The sequence below is a fragment of the Impatiens glandulifera genome, chromosome 2, assembly GCF_907164915.1.
Source record: "Impatiens glandulifera chromosome 2, dImpGla2.1, whole genome shotgun sequence".
Classification (NCBI taxonomy): Eukaryota; Viridiplantae; Streptophyta; class Magnoliopsida; order Ericales; family Balsaminaceae; genus Impatiens; species Impatiens glandulifera.
The window spans coordinates 50798618-50819684 of NC_061863.1; the positions used below are offsets into that span (position 1 = coordinate 50798618).

General features: G+C 30.3%; 4 protein-coding genes and 1 non-coding gene across 12 annotated transcripts; 3 read left to right on the forward strand and 2 right to left on the reverse strand.

Moving 5' to 3' along the window:
• The first annotated feature begins 1865 nt into the window (after positions 1 to 1865).
• Positions 1866 to 3446, forward strand: LOC124923892 (probable E3 ubiquitin-protein ligase RHB1A). Its single transcript, XM_047463880.1, has 5 exons — positions 1866 to 2061; positions 2179 to 2458; positions 2542 to 2920; positions 2998 to 3107; positions 3186 to 3446. The coding sequence occupies exons 2-5, from the start codon at positions 2393 to 2395 to the stop codon at positions 3213 to 3215; spliced, it is 585 nt and encodes a 194-aa protein (XP_047319836.1). The 5' UTR covers positions 1866 to 2061; positions 2179 to 2392; the 3' UTR covers positions 3216 to 3446.
• A 355-nt stretch (positions 3447 to 3801) lies between these two features.
• Positions 3802 to 3891, reverse strand: TRNAY-GUA. Its single transcript is given in 2 exon segments — positions 3802 to 3837; positions 3855 to 3891. It is a non-coding gene; the product is annotated as a tRNA-Tyr (tRNA).
• A 516-nt stretch (positions 3892 to 4407) lies between these two features.
• On the forward strand, positions 4408 to 6272 carry LOC124923891 (ATG8-interacting protein 2-like). Of its 4 annotated transcripts, none has more exons than XM_047463877.1 (3): positions 4408 to 4539; positions 5093 to 5914; positions 5994 to 6272. In XM_047463877.1, the coding sequence occupies exons 2-3, from the start codon at positions 5093 to 5095 to the stop codon at positions 6102 to 6104; spliced, it is 933 nt and encodes a 310-aa protein (XP_047319833.1). In that variant the 5' UTR covers positions 4408 to 4539; the 3' UTR covers positions 6105 to 6272. The 4 variants fall into 4 exon arrangements, with proteins under 4 accessions (XP_047319833.1, XP_047319832.1, XP_047319835.1 ...); XM_047463876.1 differs by having other exon boundaries at positions 4415 to 4539; positions 5065 to 5914; XM_047463879.1 differs by lacking the exon at positions 4408 to 4539 and having other exon boundaries at positions 4689 to 5914; positions 5997 to 6272.
• Positions 6273 to 6469: 197 nt separating this feature from the next.
• Positions 6470 to 12672, forward strand: LOC124927732 (SKP1-like protein 21). Of its 3 annotated transcripts, XM_047468191.1 has the most exons (11): positions 6470 to 6697; positions 7556 to 7642; positions 8351 to 8443; positions 8914 to 9135; positions 9281 to 9472; positions 9883 to 9993; positions 10132 to 10210; positions 11356 to 11489; positions 11620 to 11798; positions 11941 to 12024; positions 12304 to 12672. In XM_047468191.1, the coding sequence occupies exons 3-11, from the start codon at positions 8408 to 8410 to the stop codon at positions 12314 to 12316; spliced, it is 1050 nt and encodes a 349-aa protein (XP_047324147.1). In that variant the 5' UTR covers positions 6470 to 6697; positions 7556 to 7642; positions 8351 to 8407; the 3' UTR covers positions 12317 to 12672. The 3 variants fall into 3 exon arrangements, with proteins under 3 accessions (XP_047324147.1, XP_047324149.1, XP_047324148.1); XM_047468193.1 differs by lacking the exon at positions 7556 to 7642 and having other exon boundaries at positions 6470 to 6742; XM_047468192.1 differs by lacking the exon at positions 7556 to 7642.
• Positions 12673 to 13053: 381 nt separating this feature from the next.
• LOC124927216 (transcription factor MYC1-like) lies at positions 13054 to 16094 on the reverse strand. 3 transcript variants are annotated; one of them, XM_047467585.1, is made up of 9 exons: positions 15948 to 16094; positions 15542 to 15693; positions 15194 to 15448; positions 15033 to 15129; positions 14907 to 14921; positions 14740 to 14796; positions 13868 to 14656; positions 13400 to 13795; positions 13054 to 13313 (listed from the first exon to the last, which is right to left on the reverse strand). In XM_047467585.1, exons 2-9 carry the CDS (start codon positions 15670 to 15672, stop codon positions 13242 to 13244), a joined length of 1812 nt encoding a protein of 603 aa, XP_047323541.1. In that variant the 5' UTR covers positions 15673 to 15693; positions 15948 to 16094; the 3' UTR covers positions 13054 to 13241. The 3 variants fall into 3 exon arrangements, with proteins under 3 accessions (XP_047323541.1, XP_047323543.1, XP_047323542.1); XM_047467587.1 differs by lacking the exon at positions 15948 to 16094 and adding an exon at positions 15773 to 15788; XM_047467586.1 differs by lacking the exon at positions 15948 to 16094 and having other exon boundaries at positions 15542 to 15757.
• Between the last annotated feature and the right edge of the window lie 4973 nt (positions 16095 to 21067).

Below are 21067 nucleotides of genomic sequence, written 5' to 3' on the forward strand. Positions count from 1 at the left end.
TCCGACCCAAGTATTAATTTATTCTCACATATATATCCAAATTAATCACAGCTCTCGACCCGACAATTCGGACACTTTAAAAATTAAACATCATTATATATATATATATATATATATTAGTTAGTTAAAAAGCTGAACATTGTTAAAATATTCCGTGTTCATTAAATTTGGTGTTGAATTGAAAATATAAAGTGTTATTAGCTTAGTTGGTTAAAGGATAAAACTTGTTTAGTTAGGTTGCAAGTTTGAACCATACCTATAACATTCGACAATCCGAACACTTTAAAAATCATACCTATATATACACAAGGATTTGTTTAAAAAAAGAAAACCTCTGTTGGATCAAATTAGGAAAAAACTTACATTTTTAATTTCTTTTTTCAGTTTTACCCTTTATAATAATGTACTTTTTTTTCACTTTTTATTTCTTCAGTTTTTCATTTATAATGGATGTGTTTATATAATATGGTTAGAGTTACAATTATTTTTGAAAAATTACATTATAATATTTTTTATTTTATTAAATTAAAAAAATATGAACTTAAATTAATTAATATATATTTTAGAATTATAGTTTATAGTTAGTTTATATATAAAAAATGTTAGAATAAATTTCTTTATAAATATTTAATTTAGTTGAAGTATATTTATAAATAAATTAATATTTGTTAGTTAAATATATATGAATTTTATTTTTTAATATAATTATTTATTTATTTGAATTATTTAAAATTTAAATGTTATATTAGATAATATAATATTTTATAGTTAGATTTATATTGGGTTTTAATTTTTATTTAAAGTAATTAATAAAAATAATATTAAATTTAGTTAGAGAGTAGTTTGAATATTTAAATGATAAAATTAGTTGATAAGATGTTTGGATTTTAAAATAAAAACTTGATTTTATCCAAAAAAAAAAAAAAAAAAAAAAAAAAAAACTCTTTATCAAACGAGGCATTCAGAGATCATAATTCAATCACAGTAATTTTAAAAAAAAATATCAAGTTAACCACTAAACAATTAAAACTATTTTTAAATGTTTTGGGTACATACAAAATTATAGATAATAATTTTTTTTTTTTGGTATATGACAAAAACAATAAACATATGAATTTCAAAGTTATTAGATACTAGATTATCTAGATAGTCTTCAATATCAAAACTTGAGAGGGAGATGTAAAAAATATAAACTTTGATATCAAAATTAAATCTAAAGATAGTTCATATTTAAAACTAAAATATAGACTAAGGATTAAATAATTTACACAACCCTCACTCTAAATTTTCAATTAAGATGAAATAAACAACAACCTTTTCCCAAAATCCATTGCCATAGGTAGGCCATGCATTAAACTTTACTTTGAGTCAAATATTCACTATAAAATTAGTAATTCAATAATTTAATCAATGTTAAAATTATTTTAATTTTAATATTTATAATTATTTAATCTCAAAAGTCACGTTTGAAATACCAAATCAAAGAAGTGAAGAACAACGACCCTGCATTTATTATTTCACTATATATATATACATATCAATTACGACTTTTCACCTCATTTCATTGCATCATATGAGAATTGAAACTATATATTAGTATTAATATATGGCCCCATCTATTCATTATTCTTAACTGCATGTCCATTTTTATTATCTTTTTATATAATAAAAAGATCCGTAAACAAACAATGAGCTCACTTAAATATAAATTTATATCAGACCCTATTAAATTGATTATATTATATTTGTCTTTGTATTCAACTTATATGATGTATTTGAGTAAAGATTCAATTTTTATTTCGGTAAAGTGAAATTGAATTGCGTGAAAATTGTTAATTTTGGCTGATGGGTGATGGGTATGGATTTTGGATCAAAAATTCACTTATTTGACCTCCAATTTCCGCTTATCCACAAAAGAGTCCCTCCAATGCCAAAAACAAGAGCCGGAAACGGCACGTATTGGAGGCCTTTCAACCCAACTCAGAATCAAACTCTTCTCAGGCGAGGAAATTGATTCTACTGGTTAATTTCCATCAAATTCTTGGTCGAGTGAATGTTTAGGTAAGTTAGAGAAGCTTCTTGTTAGTAAATTGTTATGTTAATTGGTTTCTTTTACTCTCTGTTTATAGATACTTTGCTTGTTCTAGTGATTTTGAGCCAATATTGATGAATATGCAGATTGATCATCACAATTGAAGGGTAGTGAAGTGGGTTCTTTGTAATTACATATGAATATAAAGAGGGAAGTTTCTGAATTTTAGGGATTTTCTAGTCAAAAGATAAGCACAAAATCTGGGATTTGAAGATATTTATTACAGATTCTACAAGATCTATTTATTTTTAACAAATAGCATCAAAACTGAAGTGGCTGAGAGAGATTTTACTGGTAGAGATGGGAGGCTGCTGTTGTTCTTCAAGAAAACCTCAGTTGCTGCATGGAACACCTGTGTATTACTATGTATGTAATTGGTTTCATTCCATTCAGTTTTTCAGTTGGATTCTTCTGATTCATGTTTCTGCATTACTTTTTATCTATTCCAGTTTCCAACAATGGTTTTGGAAGAAGATAATGAGTTTCAATCAGCAAACACCAGTCCGGACATGGTACTTACTAGGAGACTACACCCTTTTGATCTGAATTTGGACATGTCAACACCCGATACATATCGGACTCCACCAGCACCCATTCCTTACGATGCTCTTTTTGGGTGTGGATCGTCGTCAGATTCAGAATCTCTTAGAGAAACAATTAGCTGCAGTAGTTTTGAGACAATAATATCAACAGCTTTGGATCTTAAAGAAGCGGAAACCAGTTCAATGGAGTCGCCAAGAAAGTCCAAAGTGGAACCTCTAAAACCAGATGAATTTGTTGATAATTTGGTAACAGAAGAAGAGGATGTTTGTCCCATTTGTCTTGAAGGTTGCACATCTCATGCTTTTTTTTCATATTAATAATATGTAATGTAAAGGAAAATTTTAATATCTTGAAAATTACAGAATACATTGAAGAGGATCCAAAGATTTTGACAAGATGCAAGCATCATTTTCACCTTGAGTGCATTCTGGAGTGGATGGAAAGAAGTGATGTCTGCCCTATATGCAATCAGGTTTTGCCCATTGCTGTTATTATTATGAAAAGTAGTCTTTATCTAAATCTAATTCTAATAGTTGGTTCTGTATTGCAGGAAACAGAACTTGAAGATCTCAATTGTTGATACAACATGAATAAGTGTATAAAGGTTGTAGCTTTTGGGGATTGAACATTTATTTGATCTGTACAGATTCATCTGTTTTTTAGTTCTGTATTAGCTAGATGTATATGTTATTGCATTTGGGATCTCTGTCTGTATGTAAGAAGAACATATAAAGGTCTTTGTTAGTTGTTATACATACTCTCAGCCTTATGTATATATATTTATACAGCAGCTCTTGGAAAGTTATCATTAGTGTAAGCAGTTTCTAAAATTGTATTTACCTTTACTGTGTGGGAATTTACTAGCTTTGTTAGTATCGTCTGATTATTCAAATAATTGTTAACATCGCGTGACGATTCAAATAAAACCAATATCATGAGCGAAAATCTTCCCACCTCAGCCACTCCCCCATTGTTATGTCTCTACTTACCGCGATTTATGTTAAGATGTAGGAGTTTCGACGACAAATATCCACCAATACTGACAAAATTGATTAATGGTCTCGAGATTCTTATACATATTTAAATAAAATGATCATCATGATATTTAATATAATTAGCTACATTAAGTTAACCAACACAAAATAATGTAACAAAACATAAAAAATTCCGACCTGCCGGATTCGAACCAGCGACCTAAGGATAACAGCATACATCACAACTACAGTCCTCCGCTCTACCAACTGAGCTAAGGTCGGTTTTGATTAAGTTAAATAAATAATTATAAATAAACTTTAAATATCAAAAATAAATGATTAAAAGTAAAATATATATATCTTCTTCTATACATAATTTTTCTTTTTTCATCAACCCATTATCATTAACTCAAGTTTAAGGTTGAATTTAAAGTGATTTTCAAACAGCCCTAATAATATGATAATTTTGATAAATTATATTTCAATAATTTTTATTACTCTCATCCATACATTTGTACTATTATTCTAAGTGGATGAATAATAAGAAACTCTTAAATACACTTCTTTTATATAAAAGTAATAATATGTTGACATTAATTTTTAATGAATTTATCTTCTTAATTTAAAAAAAAAACAAAAAAAAACAAAGAAATAATGAAATTCGTTGATAAATATTGCAGTTGAATTTTAAATATTTTATATTAATTTTATAAATTAATATATATAAGTTGAAAAAAAAGTAAAATAATAGAAATATAAATAAATTAAAATAAAATATGTTATCCGTATCTACATGACCGGACACCCACTATTCCGGTCATTTTAAATTTCTTCTCTATATTCCCGTACAAATCTCTTTCTCTCTCTATCGCGTTTGCTTAATCATAGGGGATTCTTCGCCATAACCGCTGATCTTCATCGTTCATTTCTGTATGTTCTTAGTTTCTATCAGATGATTCATTAATATTCATCCTGCTTATTGTTAAATATCTTATGATTACGAGCCGCTATATATATTGCACCGCTCTGATTTCTAATTCGTAAACAGACCAAGAAACTGCTAAATATGCTTCCAGATAGTTGATTGTTGATCGCCGATCGCGAATTATGTTCTTTTTTATGTCTCTGTTTTTGTTGATTGGTTAGGATTCTGCTTGTAATTGTTACTCATCCTTTTGTTGTTGATTGAAACGTAAACAGAAGTCTAATCTGATTATACTGGTAGCTAGGTCCAATTTATTCATATTGTATGAACTTCAAAGAAGTAAGAACTCAGAATTTATGTTCTTAGGTCTATGATTCACTTTTCTTGGTTGAGTTGATACATGTTTTGCAATTGGTAACTCTTTGATTGTATATCTTACTGTAATTTGATTTTGTTGTTTATTTTGGGACTCAACTCTTTGTTTTGTTTTATCTTTTGTGTCTTGAATGATTTGTCGTTTTAAATTGAAGATTCAGACTGTTGCCAAAACACTTTTAGATGGCAGATGATGCAGCAAAAGAGGTGAATTCATCTCATGGTACTGAATGGGAGGTTGTTTCGTTAACAGCATCAGCATATGCCTCATCTCCTAGTCCTAAACAAGTGGAAGTAACTGATGAAGTTGAGGCAGATCAAGCTGAAACATCTGAGGCTATGTTTTTGTCTGGCCACTTTGTCTTTCCACCAAATCAGCTCGAGAGTTTGCCCGTGGAACTGGGAGATGTTGAAATTCAAAATGAACAGCTGGAGGGTACAGATAACATACCTCAGATGATTTCAGATCAAGGGGGTAGATCAGATGTGAAGGATGAGGATAACTGGAATCTGAAGGGATTAGTTGTTTCGGACGAGATTTATGGAATGTCATTATCTGATGCGAAGGTTAACAAATTATCTGTCCATAGTTCTAACTTTGAAGAAGATGTAACATTGCAAGGGCTTAATTTGGTTGACAAAGAGTTGCCTAGCATTTACAGTTGTATAGTTTACGATGAAAATGATGAGACTGAAGTGACACCAGAACGAGTAATTGATATGTCTGAAGAAGGCCAAAGTGGAGGTACTCCTCCATTTCCACAGTCTCTCGAGCATATGAAGGATGATGATGACGACACGAATGGCAATCCGGAGCTCCCTGGTGATGAAGCTTGGTGGAAAAGACAAGCCATCTCCTTTTATAGCCACGCAAAAGAAGCAAATGCATTTTGGTCTGTTTTCCTCGCAGCAACTGTAATGGGGATTGTCATTCTTGGGCAGCATTGGCAACATGAAAGGTGGCAGGCTTTGCAACTTAAGTTGAAGTTCAATATAAATGATGAGGTACACTTAAACTTAAAACATGAACACTTACATTATTTTGAAGTGAATTCAAATATGAGTTAATTTCTTATGTTGACAGAAGATGGGAAGGATGCTAGGTCCGATATCTCGATTCAAAGACATGATTGTGGGTGGGAACCGACGTGGTTCTTTCATCAAAGACCGTTCATCAGTGCAGCGTGAAATATGATGATGTGGCTGAACAATAATGCGTGTTTGTTGGATCTTGATAAAAAAAAAAGCTTTGATTTGTGTTAATAGTTTGTAATTTGTGTTGTCGATGTAACTTTTGTATGCTAATGTCCTTTTATTCTCCGAAAGATTTCAACAAATATATGTTATTCTGTTTTTCTCTAAACATTTGTATAGTATAATTTCAATAATATTTCCTACGGAATTGAGAACAATTCAAATTAAATTTTTAAATAATTCAACGTTTATTTAAATAAACTTCATACTTAACATATTATAATAAGGATATATTTGTTGGATAATTCTGGATAAAGTTTATATATTGAATAAAATTATAAAAATAATGAAATTACGTGTCTGAAGAAAAAAGAGGATTTTACCAAAAATGTGTAGAGAGAGAGAGTCTAGAGAGAGAAGGTAGATGTCCTTCATTCTCCTCCTTCCGGCCCCTATCTTTTCCAGCCGCACAGAAACACTGAAAATCATTTCCCTCTCTTTTACCCATTTTTGGTTTCCGCCGCCGTCAGCCGCCGCTTCCGCCGCCTAATCTTTCCACACACACCGCCTCTCTGTCTCTTTCTCTCTGTCAAGGTACAGTCTTCACGCCGTTTCTTAAAGTCATTACGGTTCTTTCAGGTTTCTGTGATTCCTTCTTGTTCCTACACCAAACTGACCAAATTCTACTTCTCGGATCTATTTTTCCTATCTCTAAGTGAATTCCGAAACCCATTTTGCTTCACCTATTTTTTATTCTTTACTTGGATGTTACTATTTTTGTTTCGGATTTGATACAATTGATTTCAAGAAATGACTTGCCGTGGGGTCCATACTGTTTCAGTTCATCGTTTTCTGTTCGTTGTTGCAATTCTTGTCCTCATTTTCTTATCAAATTGTATGTTGTAGATGAACTTCTCTTATCCTTCCCTTGATTTGAAGTATTGATATACATAGCCTAGTATCAGTGAATTGGAGATGTATTTACTAGTATATCCATGATGGGTTGTTGTAATTAGTAAATGAATGTTAGTGGAGGAAAAGAGACTGTTTGATTGGATCGTATTGATACAGATATCTAGAGTGATCAGTCATAACACATACTTGGAGCTGCATAAAATGAAAATTAGCTCATCTTGGTTGTATATATTTGTGTCTTCATTTATAAGATGAAGCTTACTATTGCAAAGGACCCTACATTATATGTGTTCAAGAAATTGTACAAGTATGTTTTTTTCACACTTGGTGAGATACAATAGATTTATCTACAAGTTATATAAAAAGTATTTTGGAGACTTATGAGGGGACGCTAGGGTGGAGTTTTCTTATGTTAATGGGTCTTAGATCACATAGATTCTTCTTCTTCTTTAGATTGAAATTGATTTTTTTTAATGTCTGGAACGGAGGTGTTTTGGGGGGAAATTTCTCAATTATGAGTTCTTGTGGAGTGCACAGGTCTCAAATGATTGGATTGACAAAAGAGTGGCATGAGTTGGATTGGATTGGATTTTGCATCAAGTCTTCTATAACTCTGTTTCAAAGGTAGTACAGTGCCTGCCTGAAGTATCATAGATTTTAAGTGTCTGACAATGCTGTTCATTCTGATAATCAGCACTAACCGTAAAACAAAGATAATTTATGTACTTAAGTCCAGATTCTTAGATCATCACTTGATGGACATTTTTATGGGTAGGTTTTCTTCAAGTTGGATTTGGATCCATGAATGGACATGTTAATTGATATTCTTTCTATGCCTGCATCCTTGATGCTAACTTAAAAAAAAAATATTCACAGCAGAATCACGGCTCTTGGTTGTGCTGACACTAATGTGACTGAGCTACTCAACACAATAATATTTAATGATCATGTCCAATTTAAGTTTGATATATAAAGAAATTATGTAAAATTTGGCCTCAGTAACATTTTAGAGAGAATTATAGGTTCAAGGCTTTGTCATTTGATCAACCTATTTAATCGGTCCTATTAACAAGTGGAGGTGATTAGAGTGATTTTTTACACTCTTTCAGGGTTTTTATCTTTAGTGCTTGAGTGGTCCTTTAAAATTGGATAAAGCAATCTGTATCTGACTATCTGCTATACATGAAAGAGTCCGTCCACTTTTGAATTTTTTCTGCACGCAGCAATACTTAGTGATGATGTGTCTTTTGCCTATAGTAAGTTGTAAAATTGTCATTTAAGGTTGATGATAAATTAAACATTTAACTTGATTATATTTATATGCTGCTCCAGTTTTAGGGTGCAGTAAGGTGTTGAACGTAGCTCTGGTATCTCTTGAATCTATCAGCAATGTCCAACAGTGATAGAGAAATAATAAAACCCGAGGTACGTTGTGCATGGAAGCTGGTAAAAGGCTGTTTGTGTTTCAATGATGTACACACATTATATTTCTATGTTTGCTATCTCTGGTACTCTTATTTTTCCGTTCTTATTGTTGCTTTGATTAGTCATACATTTCTTCTACTTTGTTAACCTAAAAGAATCAGGAAGTAATTAGTGTATCAGTTAATCACCTTAGTCTAGCACAAGAAGATGTAAAATTCTGGTTGTTTTTAATGGGTACATGCTATGTATAGTGCAATCAGATGGGAAATTTGGTTCATTATCATGCAAAGATGAATAGGTCACATAATGACCCATTAGATATTTTATTGATTCATGTCAACTTCAGTATGCGTGCATTTTAATTCATTATGGAATCTCCTTTAGTGTTGTTTTAGACTTATACCCTCTTGTTTTACTGCGGCATTCTCATATTTCTGGGCTAACTGTGCCACTTTTACATGTTTTGGCAGATGATGAAGTCATATATATGGCTTCAAACTGCTGATGGTTCAGTCCAACAAGTAGAACAGGAGGTTGCAATGTTCTGCCCTTTGATATGTCGTGAATTACACACAGGAGTGGGATCATCAAAGAACCACCCTGTATCTCTTCCACCCCGAGTCAACCCTGCTATGTTGAGCTTAGTCCTTGATTATTGTAGATTTCACCAATTAGCTGGTCACTCGAACAAGGTAATTTCCGTTTATTTATCCTCTAAATGCACACACAAATGCATCAATGTTTTAATTGATGATAGAATGAGTCAGAATGACATAAGTAAGCTTAAGTCTTCTTTGTTGACAAATAAGGCTGAATATTGACACTTCCATTTTGCAGGAGCGGAAGTCCTTTGATGAGAAGTTCATCAGAATGGATACCAAAAGGCTTTGTGAGTTAACATCTGCTGCAGATAGCCTTCAGCTGAAACCTTTGGTTGATCTCACTAGTCGCGCCTTAGCACGGATGATAGAAGGGAAAACTCCAGAGGAGATACGTGAGACATTCCATTTGCCTGATGATCTTACAGAGGTATTTTGTGTTTCCAACTAGTGTATATGATTTAATGTTATTTAAGATTTTGTTGCAAATAACCTTGAGATCCCTTTCTCCCCTTTTATGAGATCCTTAAGGATTTGGGGTGAGTTTTAACTTTTAAGGAAGGGGTGGTATGAAATCACTTTTGACCAAATTTCCCTTAAAGGTAAACAAAGAGTATAGGAAATGTAGTAATAATTATGAAGATGCTGTTTGATATTGGGATAGATGAGAGCATTTTTTATGGAAAAAGTGAAATAGTAGATAAGGTTTATTGGGAGATTGTGTTGTTTTAAAAGTAAATGAATTGACCCAAGAGATCAAAGAATGAGACTTTTCAAAATTAAAGATCCTATAAAATGAACTCATGGAGTATATTTGTTGATGCATATCTATATTTTCAGGAAGAGAAATTGGAGCCTCTAAGAAACATGACAGATGACCCTCGAATTCGTCTTTTGAATAGATTGTATGCAAGAAAGAGGAAAGAACTACGAGAGAGAGAAAGATTGAAGGTAATTATGGTGTTGTATTTTTAGTGTATTTGAACTATCCATTCTGCTTATCCTTGTGTCTTCCCAGTATTTGAGTGTCAAGTTATTGAGTTGTCTTAATAGCTGAAAATTATGATGATACTTGATTCTATTTTCCAGAATGCTGAGATTGAAGAGGAACGTGTTGATGATCGTTCTGTTGATGACCTTTTATCATTCATTAATGGAGAAGATGGAGGTATTCTGATGTTGCATTCTTTTGTTTGATTTAATTACATCGCTTTTCCTTCTAGTTGGGAGGAACAATCATTAATCATCTGAATCAATATACATATTTCCTGATCTTGGATCGTGTAAATGTACTTTGTATAGGTAATCACTTGATGTGGAAGTAGGCATTGAACTAACCTGCAATCTATTGACTAGCAGGAGTTTCATAAAGGATAAAAACTCATTTTGCTCATGAACTTGGCAGGAGTTTCAAATTTGATACCGAATCTTGAAAATACCAAACATTAATGTTGCACTTCGGTAAAGTTGCCTAGTTTTACATATTCACGTTACTACATTATATCGCAAAATGCCTTTGTGGCAAAACCAATACAAAAATTAACCCAAAGACCTAATTCTCCACTTCTCCTTCCTTATTTTAAGATATATATATATATATATATATATTCTACTTTAGAGAGACAAAACTAACATATGAGAACCTAGCCTTTTTGTTAACCCCCTTCAAGCAGCCCCTTAGAGGGGTTGATGCAAATCTTGATTTGAAGGACACAACCAACATAAGAAGGACGAAGACTGGCTAACATTACAAAGCTTGAGCCAAAGTACTCCAAGACACCAAAAGTAGTTCCATTCATTTTCCATTACTAGTTTTAAAATAAACCCAACTCCACAGTACTTTCTCGAAGCTTATATTTTGTAAACTCGATTGGTTGACTATCAATTTGCCTTCAAAAGACAAAGGTATTGTCTAATTTACAGTTCAGCATTGCATTTAGACTAGTTGGCAGAATTCCTGTTTACTTTGCTTTCCACAGTTCAAAGAAGGCACAAATTTTCCGTGTTTATGTACAATTTTTAGGATTCTAATAAAAATTCTGATAATTCATGCTTCCTGCTTATAGAGGTTTGAAATTGTGGTAGTTATGTCCAAGATAATTTTTCTATGTTCTAGACTTACTGCCACCACGGTCTCTGCATTATATTTGTTAGATAAGTTATTTCCTTATGATGTTATAGTTGGGAAATTCTATCACATTGTAGTTATATTAGAACATTTTAATTCTTAATATCTTTGAATCTGTAAGTTGCTAATTTCATGCCTCCTTACATGGGATAAGCTCGTTGAAAGAGTATACATTCTTCTTGCAGATTCAAAGGTTGTCAAACCTAAAAATAAAAAGAAAAATCGAAGAAGGAAAGAGCAACAAAGAAATGATTCTTCCAATGGCTGTGCTTTGGATAGTGCCTCCTCTTCTAAGGACTGTACTATGATGAATAAGGAGGTCAGTGGTTGCATCTTCTTATTCTAGGGGTCATCTCTTACAATACACACCCCCTTCATATTGTTGACTGGTTTATTTTTCTATTAAATAAAGCACATAAGTTAAACAATATTTTCTCAACATGCTACAGGAATCCAATGATCTTGACCTTGTTTACCACAAGGATAGAATTAACAATGGTATTCATGTTAATGATAGAGACTTGATGAAGTTCCTAGATCTTGAAGATGGTGAATTTGGAGCCGAAGGTGAATTTGATGACGGTGACATAGATGACATAGATCCTGCAATTAAGGAAGAAATTGATAGGTGAGTGCAGTCAGATTTTGGGGATAAACTTGTTGATGTATATACTGGCCAAGAGATCGCAGTTTTCTTTGTTAATGATTGTGGTATAGATATATGCAAGTTCACTCCCTTTAACTTTTTCTTTCTTGCTTTTATTTATTAGGGAGGTGGAGGATTTTGCGAGGAGATTGAATTCAGATTGGCCAGAAAGAATGCAAGAAATTCTATGTTTAGGCCAAGAAAGAAGGCAAGTCCAATTCCTATTGAAATAGTTAGTTAGTTCCATGTGTTCCCCTTTTTAAGTATTATTTATGGAATCAAACTCATCTTGAAGCTGTTATACATATTTAAGTTTCATACAACATCAGATCCATAGAAGTGACATATAGTGGCATGATTGTGTAGATATGAAGTTGAATTAGGTGTTCTGGATGTTTGGTTATTTTTTCTTACATCTGAATGTGATGTTGATTTTTGGGGCAATGATTTGTAATTCAGTAACATAAATAGCTATTTCTGTTGGTAGGACTAGGACTTGACTTGAGTCGAAACTCCAAATTCAGTTATGGAAGATTCCTCGGCCAAAGAAAAGAGCTGCCAGAACTTTTGTTGCCTGCGAATTAACTCACACACCCAGGAGATTACTATGGCACATCTTTGTAGGGCAGAATCATGTCAATGTAGATCCATCCTTGTGCACCTCTTTGAACGTTTTTTTTTGTTTTAATGTTTGTTGGTAGTATACAGGCAATTTTGATATTTATGTTTGTTGTATACCCATGGGAAAACATAAATGGAAGGGATTGTTTAGTTGAGAGAAAAAGTGTGTTTTTTTACATCCTCTCTATGAGATTCAATGGTGGTAATAATACAAGAAAACATTTTATAGTGTTTCGGAATGTTACATTTTTTTGGATGCACGATAGTTTGTGTTATTGCATGTCTGTGGGTTTCGTAGTAGCTTTTTTGAAGTTAATGATTAAAATATTTGTTTGTAAATTACAAGAAGAATACTGGAATGTTGCAAATCATTCAATAAACAATGAAAAACATATTTTGTTTAAATAGATTATGACTTCCTATTAATCTCATAAATGATGAATACTACCAAAAAGATAATTTTACATAGAAAAAATATATCTCAAATTCATTGTTATTGTTTTTTATATCTCAAAATATTCAATTAATATTTATCATAGATGAAAATTACAACAAACATTGAAGTATTTTCCAAGGTGAGAAACAATAAATAGTTAATTCTTATGCAATAAATAATATGGATATATCTCCCTGAGTTTGATTCTTCAAAAGGATGTGTCCAGAAAAGTGAGCTTAATTATACAACAAACAAGTAATTAAGACATGAATAATCTATAAAAACTTAAAAGCTAGCATAGATTCTCCTCAAGCAAAACCCTATCAAAATCAATACCACCCTTTGGAAAGATCTGTCTTCTGATTTCCTCAACATTTTCCAACAACATTTGATAGTGCTTGTTTTATCATCCTTGTTGATGCAACTGCTGCTCCTCGAACCTGTCATAGATTTTCAAAGAAAAAAAAGATTATTTGAAATTATTCAATGAAATGAAATCTCCCTTCACCTTATATATATTGTATACCTTGGATTGAAGAGTCATGGTGAGAATTCCACCAGCATTTGATGACTGAAGTGAATAAGCATCTAGATGGAGATTGTTCATTGCATCTATTATATCCAACATTAAGTATTCTCTCCAAGGGCATCTCATCTCTATAAGGACTTCTTCCTCTTTTACACTCACCTTCATCTCCAGACTGGATTCTGTTTCATCAATGTCATTAGCCTTCCTCTTGTTTATACTAGTCTTCTTATTATCATAGTTGTCAGATATCTGTTCTACCATGTCCTGATGTCTTTTTCTTCTAGCTCTTGCTTCAGAATCAGTTAGGTCAATGCAAGATTCCAGTTCTTCCACTCTTGCCTCAAGCTCTTTCAAGTACTCTATGGTGTCACCAAGAACTGATGATCTGTCAATCTGCAAAAGAATTTAATGTTTTTTTTTAACAATCTTCAAGAAACTATTGAAATACTTGAGCAATAACTTTACCTCCTTAATAGATGGAACCATGGACTTGAGGAGGGATAATTTTTCATTCTCGATTCTCTTATCAGGATAAGCAAGACGTATGAACTGGTCTCTTTTTCCTATTTCTTTTTGGGAGTTAATTGAGCATGATTCGTGCATAAGAGGAACCTCAACTAGAATCTTCTTCAACAAATTCTGTTGTACCTTTGGTGGATGGGTTTCAACCACTTGCCCTCTCTTCCAGCTCACGAATCCCGATTTGTTATTGCAGCTTCCTGCTAAAAGATTGGCGAGAAACTTGTTGGAATTTCCTAGAACAACTGACAGAGTTCTTCTGTAATGAAGATCATCTTCATTTCCCAAGTCCAAGGAGCTAAGCTTTGTGGCATTGTTTCTATGGAGATCCTTCAAATTGTTTTCATTAGATTTGTCACAAGTTATATCCTCTGGTTCCATAGAATCTTGTAAGTAGTTCCCTATATCATGCAGCCCATCATCATCATCAACATTGTCCAATAGGAAAGAGTCTTCTTCAGTCTGCTGGTCGTGTTCATATCTGTTTTCTTCCATATTTCCATCCAATTCACCACCAAAACTTTCTTGACTACCAACAATGTTAATGTCTTGCAGAGAATAGAAATCTTCTAAAGCCATCACACTGTTCATGATCTCATTATCTATTTTAATACAGACACAGTCATTTCCATCCTTGGAATGGGATGCTGAAATAACATTCTCAGAGCAGACAGGTTTTGAGAGCTCCAGTAAAGAAGCCTTGATGTGATGAATGAGATTAAGATCTTCCCGCACCTTCATAAATTAAAAGAAAATATATATAAGGGGAAACCATCAAACTTGAATCCGACAAAGAGAAAATGCTACAACTCAATTACCAGGTCCGTCACACCTAGTTCAATGACACCACCGAAATGAGGAAAGCATACGACAGTCTGTAAAAAAATAAACAAGACATTTTTTTTGTTTTTGTTTAGTTACCCTTTTCATATTTTGTTCTTGTTTTACAGTATTATGAATCAGTACGATAAGGAGATATGCTTGCCTGAATGGATGCACTCTGGAGTATATGAAACATGCAAGAAGGCAGAAAGTTGCAGTCAGTCAACTTAATCCAGAGGTATATTCCTAACCAAAACTGTGTTAAATTGATTATAACATAGGTATATACCTTAGCGAGAAGTGATCTCGAGAACACTTTACTATCAGCAGAATCAGCATTACATAACCATATGGTTTGACCATTTGCTAATGTGCCCCCTGGTAAACTGCATACAAATGGGGTTAATTTATTGTAATTGAATTAAAAAAGAGTGTATTGAATTGACTTACCCCTGGCCAGGATTGAACACAAAGGACATACAGACTAGGTAATACCACTCTGCATCTGATAGATCGTCTGGATTCAGTGCAGCACAAGGCCTTTCGGTTTGCTGTTCGCTTTCTCCTTCTAAAAGTGATTCATACAGCTCTCTTAGTTGCTCACTCCTCTGCAAACCTATTTTATCTGCTTTAAGTTCCATGGATAGAACTGTTTTCCTTGTCTTAATGTCCCCATTATAGTATCCTTCACCCCATTCAAGTATCCTTAACCATAACAAGAAATGTAAGGCTAGACAAAAAGTACAGTTACAAAACTTAGTAAAAATAGTGAAAGATTTGATGAGAATTATTAAATACCCTTGTTGTGTAGTTGAGGGTTGCCAGAAAATTGCATAGCTCCATTGAACACTCCTAACAGCAACAGCAAGTTGCCTTCTAAGATCTCCAGGAATCTTCTGTCTGGTTTCTTCTCCATTAGACATTTCCATGAAGAACACAACCAACTAACCCTGAAATTAAAGAGAGACCAAAACTGCTTTACTTTATGTGAAATGAAAAGTAAATTCATCAATATTCATTCATTGCCACCTAGAACTGGTAGCAATTAATTCAAATTTAAGACCCAGCCAAAGAAATGGCATCTGTAGGTATTATTGGGTACGAACAGATAATTGCCAAGAATAGACATTACCCACATGGAGAAAGAACAACTGTAAGGTGAAAAAACTGCTTATAGTAAAACCCTACAAAGATTCTTTCTTACTCTGAGGCTTCTTCTTCTTCCTTCCTTCCTTCCTTCAATTGTGGATCAACTTATAAAGGTGAAAGATTTGTTTACTGGGTTCAGAGAAATAGGATAGAATTACATGAACTAGTTTATTACTGCCCCTCCCCATTTTATCAGCTTGTAAATAACTTATCTTGTCTTGAAGCACTTTAATGCAAAGTCAGGTCAACTGTAGTATCCCTTCATATTTATCTCAACCCACTTGTCTGAAGTTAAGTTTAATTATATTATTTTTAACAATTATAAAGTTATAGTGGTACTGTTAATTCATGTGATTATTAGCTATTCCAATCATAGGATTGGTAAACAGATTACAAGAGAATCCTAGGGTATCTATTTGCCACGTGCCTAACTGACCTTGCTAAAAGGGTATCAAGTAGGTTTTGGTCAGACCCTAATTCTATGTGTTATTTGAATGACACCTAACACTATTCAAATAATATGATTTCTTATAATTATTGAATTTAGTTTGGGTTTAATTGGGGTTATTTGAATAATTTAGAGGTAGAAAAAAGTAATAATGGTCGATAATTTTGAAGAAATAATAATTATTTTTGATAAAAAGATTTAAGGTATTGTTTTATTTAAATAAAATAAAAAATAATAATTTAAAATAGAAAGTATTTTAATATTTTGATTAATAAAATGAGTGATGTAATTAATGATAAGTGATTGATTGAAAAATTAATTTAATAAAGATTAAATAAAAAACTTAACAAGAAAGGTCTTAGGGCTTGTTTCATACAAGGTTATTTGATTTTTTTTTTTAAACCACTTTATCAGACCAAAGTGTGGGTTATTTTGAGTTTTTAATTTTTTAAATTATTATAATGTTTTTTTTTTTGTATTTAAAGTTTATAAAAATAAAGTAAATGTATTTTAGTAATTTAATTAATAAAATGAATGATTTTATTATTATAATGAAATTAAAGTGATACAAAAGTAATTTATAAAAAAAAATCTTAAAAGTACATATCAAACTGGCTCCATTGTTCAATAATTATAATGTAGGCCATACTCTGTTTTGTTTGCTATAAAGTTTTTTCCTATATTTTCAGCCAAATCAAATAATTTGAAAATAATTGGTAACAATTATATAATATTTTCATTAAAGTAATTATATGTTTGTTCTAAAATAACATATTTCATTACCCCATAAATGCACATGAAATTGTTATATTTGTATGCTAAAAAATTATAGAGATGTTGGAAATGGTTTTATGTTTATTTATTTGGAAATGCTTGAAACAAAACAAAATATTATAAAATTTATTAATATACATATATATAATTAAGATATATTTTAAAATATTATTTTATTTAAATAAATATATTCATATAATTTGTTTTGTTTGTTGTTCAAACTCAAATATAATATTTAGGACTGGTTTGATCTTTCGTTATTGAAGTTTTTTTTGGATTTTATTCTAAAAAAATCTTGTTTGATTAATTTTGAAAAAATTAGTTTTTAAAGTTAAAAATTAAAAATATTCTTTAATTTTAAATATAAATTAATTTTATATAATTAAATAAAGAATAATTTTGATATTTAAAAATATAAATGATTAATAGTTGAAATAATAAATAAAAGGATGTTTGGATTTTATGATAAAATCTTGAAAAAAAAAAGTTCATAAATTAAAAAAAAATAGTAATCTTCCCAATAATAAATTATTGTATATCTTTTAATATTTTGAAACTAAAATATTTATATAAAAATGTATCCCACCAAATCATACATAATTATTAATATGCTGTAACTAATTAATTACCGCATGTGCAACATTTAAACCAACCAATAGTTTGTTTTCTCAATGCCCTAAGCACTTTAAGATTTTTTTATTCTTAATTATGGAATCATGATTTAAAATTCATTATGACTTTGAGAGTGTTACATCAATTTATTTATTAAAAAATATCCAAAACTTAATAGAATAAAAAAAAAATATTACTTACTAATCAAAACTTTTTTTAAAAAAAAAAAAAAATCCAACAAACTCACTATTAAAAAAAAAAAAAAAAAAAATTCTCACCCAAAAAATCTCAGATCTAGACTTTTAGGTGTTTGACTTCTAATAATGGAAACTTTGTAAATTGTGAAATAAACCCAGACCAGATCCACATCTTCTTCTTGTTGTTCTTTTGCATTATTTTCAATTAAGATCTAACAAACTAATTTTCTTAATTAGTGGCACATTAACCATTAATTCAACACTAACCCATTATAATAATTTAAAATAAAAATAACCTTGTATAAGTGATTAAAAGTATTATGTTTAGAACATGTAAAAAAAATGAATAAATTTTGTAAGTCTCCTGGATAAATAAGTGAATGAGAAGATAAGATTAGATCACGGGTGCATGTTTCTTATTCATTCTTGCACAATAGACAAATATACAATATTTTATAAACAAAAATACTTGTCTCCTTAATAAAGTATTCATGCTCACCACAATAGACAAATGATAAATTGATAGGAGAACAATATATTTTGTTTTAATTTTAACTTGTTTATGTCTTGTCTATTTGGGGGACTTTTTATACTTGTTTGTACCTATTTTGTGTGTAAGTAGTAAGCTTAATGTTGAATGAATATTTCTCTATATTCACTTTCAAGAGCTAAATATTTCACAGGGCCCACTTTGTAAGAGTTCTAAAATTTTCAATTTTTTTTTTCTCACAATATAGTATTATTAATTAAATAATAAATATATATTATAAATCAAATAATATATTTATGTATATATTTTAATAATGAGACTGTGAGAGCTAACATTTTTGCAGTTAATTAAAAATATTAATTTCTCAATCTTTTTTATATTAATAATTTATTTTCTTTTTTCTCATTAATAATTTCTCTTTGCCTATTAATTTATCATTATACATTTATTTATATATATATATTAGAGTAATAATAGATAAATTGATCAAACTAATAAATAATAAAATATATATGTTTTAAAATATATAATATATTTTTTTAGAGTAAGAAATAAATCAAATTAAACATTGAAGCAATTTAGAAAGAATATTGCAAATAAAATAAGTTGGATTCATTTCTTTCAATTTCATCATTAATTATTGTTATAAGATGCATTTTTTTATTTTTCTCTATAGTGGGGTTCAAATCTCTCTCTAACCGCGAAGTCATAAGTTCTTTTTGTTAAGTTTTTTTTTTTTTAATATATAAGGAATTCACTCTCCTTCGATTTATCTTGTATGAAGTAAAAAATATACATTCTTTCTCTTTTTTAAAGATTTAACATCAACGAGTTGCACAGAAACAAAAAGGAGAATATAGAAAAACCTTCATTTTGACGATACAACCGAGGGTTAAGGCAGGGGAGGACAAATCCATTTTTTCCAGTTCAAATCTGGGTGTTACCTCCATCCCATTCTGTCCTATTCACTTATTAAAGAAATGACTATCAGATAATCATTTCTTTTTTTCTCTCATTTTCCTTTTTCTAAGAGTAATTAGGACCAATTTAGTCACATTTTCATCTATTTGGAATCTAGCTCTTCTACCTCAACTTTATTTTTATTTACTTTACTTATTTATAACTAGTTATTTATTTAGAGAAAATTGTGCACTAACACAATATATTAAAATTGTTTTAAAATGAATTAAAAATATTATTATTTTGTAATATCTCAATAATAAAAGAAAAATAAATAACTTTTATATTTAAATACTAGGACTAAATTTTGTAATGCCTATGTTTTAATTTGTATTTTTGTTGAATTTTGTGGGCCTATATGGGGACTCTAATTCTCAGAGAGACGACCTCCAACTCCTTTCGTCCTGTAGTGTACAAAATAAAGTTGGTAAATTAAGTTTCGCCATAGACAAATGAAATGCTATAATCCTTGTTCCATTGTTGTTCTTTTGACGACCATTGTTAGTAGGCTCAAAAAAGTCATGCCTAACAACACCCCACCCGAACGCCCCACTCTCTAACAATAATGCATTTATAAAAAAAAAACACATTTTTGGCGTGAGTGGTCAAAATATTTGTTTGGTTTGTTCGGTTTATATTATTTTATCGTTGAGTGTTATTGAACTCAAATTATTTTGTCTTTATAATCGATCTTAAAAGATTATATAATCGCTAAATCTTTTTTATTGTGATTTGTATTATTTTTTAAATTGTTCATCCAATTTAACTAGGGATGGGTCGGTATATCTTAATATTTTATCCATACATTATACCTTACCTAAAATTTCGGTATGCAAAAAATGCATACCTTTACCTTACTTTGATTTCGGTATACCTTGTTTCGATATACCTTAATTTCGGTATAAAAAAAATTCATACATTTACCTTACCTTAATTTTGGTATATCTTATTTTCGGTACGGTATCAGTATTATACCTTTGATACCTAATAAATATATTAATTTTAAAAAAAATTAATCACATCGATAAGATAGAGATTGCATATATTGAATAATATTTTAGTATAATTATATTTTGATATTATTCAAAAATTATATTTCTATAATTAAATTATTTTTAAATCTATTTAATTATTTCCTTATAAGTATTATATATATATTTATATATATATTAACTTATAAATACTATTTCGGTATATCTCGATATATCAAAATTTAAAAATCTCATATATTTACCGTACCAATAATTACGGTATCGGTATCATACCTTACCTTTTTTTCGGTATACCTTAAAAGTCGATATTTTCAATATATTACGGTACGGTATTTTCGATATACCTTTAATATCGGTAATTTTCCCGTCCCTAAATTTAATATTTAAATTTTTGTTTATTTATGATTTTGTAAATATTATTAATATAATTTATAATTTTTTTTTTTTGTTATGTAATTGATTAGTTGAGTTATGAGATATAACTTCTCAAAAAGAAAAGAAGGTAGTGTGATTTTTTTTTGTAATTTTAGTTATTTTTTAAAATATTATTCATTTATTATTATTATTTTAATTTAATTGTGTTTTGTAACCTATACTATTTTTTATACTAATTTGATTTGTTTTTAGTTATATTGTATCATATTATATATATTTTAAATCACGAGGGTCCTTTTTAATTTTAATTAATAATTTTACTTTTAC

Coding starts and splice junctions, on each gene's coding strand:
- LOC124927216 (XM_047467585.1), bottom strand. CDS start 15,672: ATGGAAATGTCTAATGGAGAAGAAACCAGACAGAAGATTCCTGGAGAT. Junction 14,657..14,739: donor AACTAGGTGTGACGGACCTG/GTAATTGAGTTG, acceptor TAATTTATGAAG/GTGCGGGAAGATCTTAATCT. Junction 13,796..13,867: donor TGGTTCCATCTATTAAGGAG/GTAAAGTTATTG, acceptor ATTCTTTTGCAG/ATTGACAGATCATCAGTTCT.
- LOC124923891 (XM_047463877.1), top strand. CDS start 5,093: ATGGCAGATGATGCAGCAAAAGAGGTGAATTCATCTCATGGTACTGAA. Junction 5,915..5,993: donor AGTTCAATATAAATGATGAG/GTACACTTAAAC, acceptor TTATGTTGACAG/AAGATGGGAAGGATGCTAGG.
- LOC124927732 (XM_047468193.1), top strand. CDS start 8,408: ATGTCCAACAGTGATAGAGAAATAATAAAACCCGAG. Junction 8,444..8,913: donor GAGAAATAATAAAACCCGAG/GTACGTTGTGCA, acceptor ATGTTTTGGCAG/ATGATGAAGTCATATATATG. Junction 9,136..9,280: donor TAGCTGGTCACTCGAACAAG/GTAATTTCCGTT, acceptor TCCATTTTGCAG/GAGCGGAAGTCCTTTGATGA.
- LOC124923892 (XM_047463880.1), top strand. CDS start 2,393: ATGGGAGGCTGCTGTTGTTCTTCAAGAAAACCTCAGTTGCTGCATGGA. Junction 2,459..2,541: donor GAACACCTGTGTATTACTAT/GTATGTAATTGG, acceptor TATCTATTCCAG/TTTCCAACAATGGTTTTGGA. Junction 3,108..3,185: donor TCTGCCCTATATGCAATCAG/GTTTTGCCCATT, acceptor TCTGTATTGCAG/GAAACAGAACTTGAAGATCT.